We start from the raw sequence: 2,481 nt of genomic DNA on the forward strand, positions 1-2,481 counted from the left end.
CCCCCCCCCCCCCCCCCCCCATATTGATTGTCCTTATCTGTCATAATTCAGCACAGTCTGGGCTCATTGCAATCACTCCTCACAGATAGACTGTGAAAGGAGGAGGAGGGGGGGGGCACGTCTGTCAATTGGCCATGAAGAGCAAGAGATAGTTGTCATTTCCATTTCTATCCGATTCAATAAATTCTATACATTCTAATAACTCCTCATGAAGCATCTCTACGCAGCATCTTGACTGTGAAAGAAGTCTCTTTTCATCGGCCCTCGTTCACACATGGATGTCTTTCTCTCGCTCTGTGGGATCATCAACCTGCCACACTATGAGTGGTTTCTCTTTTACGAGCACCCTTTTCTTCTCTTGTTCCTACACCTCCAGGGTGCAGCGTGACGCCACTTTTACTCCTCTTTCATTTGCGTTGACAAATCACAGCCACCTACAACACAGGGTGTAATTCGTGCACAATTACTGCATGTGGCATGTTCTGGAAACGCACCAACAACATCCGCAGTGTCAAAGCCCAACAGACATCGCAGCTCACATGCAGAGACAATCAGTTTACATGCAGATTTATTTTATTTCTTTTGTCACTGTAGAAATGACAGAAAAGTGTCGCCGTCACAACCTGGGAGAACGCAACGCTCCTCAAGCCCAAAGAATCAGCCACCTCACTGGTTGCTGACTTCACGAACCTGCTGACTACGATACACACTCTGACTGTGAGCAAATTAAGGAAAAACAGTCGAAAAAGGGGAACCCTGATTGGCCGATACGCTTTATTCATTAAACATTCAAGTCAAATGTTTCTTCTCTTTAAGGTGATGGTTATGGTTTGTTTTTGGAATGCAATAAACATATTTAAGAGTGTGTAAATTAAGTAAAAAGACGCATTGATGAAATAAAACTTTTAGAGACATTTTCCAAATCGTTGGATAAAGGAAAAGAAAGAAATCTGCACAATTAAACTTGTGCACGTTTAACAGGGACACCACATTTACGAGCTCTGACTTTGTTTGGCATACTCCCAACGCTGCTACATGAGCACCGGAGGAAGCTGATATCTACCTCCGGTACGTCTCCCAGCCTGCTCGGCCAAACGTACACCAGCAGCTGGTGTAGATCTTTACGGAGTCGCTGCAGCTATTCACCAGCTATCGCCTTCTATACGGCATATTCCCATATTACTTATATCTGGCCAATTTCTTCAGGGCTACTTGAGCACCTGGAGGGTGAGGGGCAGTTAGCAGATATAGGATTGGGTCTCTCGCTCTCCCTCCACTGTGGTTATTGTCAACAGGGTAGCATTCATGCCTAACAGGGCCACCAGAGGTTATCGCAGAGCCAGAGTGTGTGTGAGGAGAGGAAATCAAGCTGCGGGGACCCGACGCATATCGTTCTGTGTAGGGCCTCGGGGGCCAAAGAGGGGACAGGGCGTCTGTGTGTGTGAGTGTGTAGTAAAGGTGTGCATTTGTGCGTTTCGGGAAAAAGTAAATGTGTTTGTGAAGAGCCAGAGGGACCGAGGAGGGGGGGGGGGGGGGGGGGGTCATGTGTGCAGATATGATGACATAGGGCGAATGTGTGAATGTGTGATTCACTTGAGCGTTAGGAGTGAGCGCATTTATGTTAGTTGGGAGAGGACATGGATTACAGTTTACACACACACAAACACAACTAATCAACACAAGATAAATATGCTATTATTATATACACATTGCATCTACACACACACACACAGCAGAGGTAGGTCAGTAAGCTCCCAACTGGCAGCGAGAGCTACAAGATTAGCATCTCACCTCTGCCAGGTGTCTACTGTCATTATAACGTTCCGTCTGCCGTCATGTGTGTTTCCACCCTCAAAAAAAACCACGACACACACACACACACACACACACACACACACACACACACACACACACTCCAGGGATTAATGGCAGATCTGTAAATAAAAGGGCCGAATGGAGATGTGGATGGGAGGGAGCTAAGTGGTGTGAAGGGCCCAGTGGTGGCTGCCTCTTACCTTTTTGTTGTTTTCTTTAATATCCTGAGGATTGAGCGACTTGTAGTCTCTGGAAAGAAACAGTGGGGAGGGTCGGCAGAGGAGGCAGGGAGGCGGAGAGAGAGACAGAGAGCGGGGGAAAGAGGTGCGTTTAAATATGCGTCACATGTAATGGCATTAGAACTGTAACATGCAATTTCATAGCAGTGCAATCAACAGAACTAATAGAGTGGAAAATATGTAAAAATAACACACCGGAGTGCAAAGGCAGGCGTGCACACACACACACACACACACACACACACACACACACACACAAAGTGCAGTTCTGATAAATTATCTTCATGTCTTCTCTCTTGATGGGGCTGCAGGTTTTTTCCATATGTAGTACTTTTGAGTGGTAAGTACACACATTAAATACTAAACATTTAAAGGAATCGCACACACACACACACACACACACACACACACACACACACACACACAC

At 46.2% G+C, this 2,481-nt stretch overlaps 1 protein-coding gene across 1 annotated transcript in view; it reads right to left on the reverse strand.

Annotated features, from left to right (window-relative positions):
• The window catches only part of ehbp1 (EH domain binding protein 1), a 132,778-nt gene that overhangs the window by 67,704 nt on the left and 62,593 nt on the right, over nucleotides 1–2,481 (reverse strand). The window contains exon 13 of the mRNA XM_031840771.1: nucleotides 2,016–2,064. Coding sequence (XP_031696631.1) covers nucleotides 2,016–2,064 — 49 coding nt within the window. The remainder of the gene's footprint in view (nucleotides 1–2,015; nucleotides 2,065–2,481) is intronic.

Source organism: Anarrhichthys ocellatus, unplaced genomic scaffold, assembly GCF_004355925.1.
Source record: "Anarrhichthys ocellatus isolate YVR2014 unplaced genomic scaffold, GSC_Weel_1.0 scaffold3, whole genome shotgun sequence".
Classification (NCBI taxonomy): domain Eukaryota; kingdom Metazoa; phylum Chordata; class Actinopteri; order Perciformes; family Anarhichadidae; genus Anarrhichthys; species Anarrhichthys ocellatus.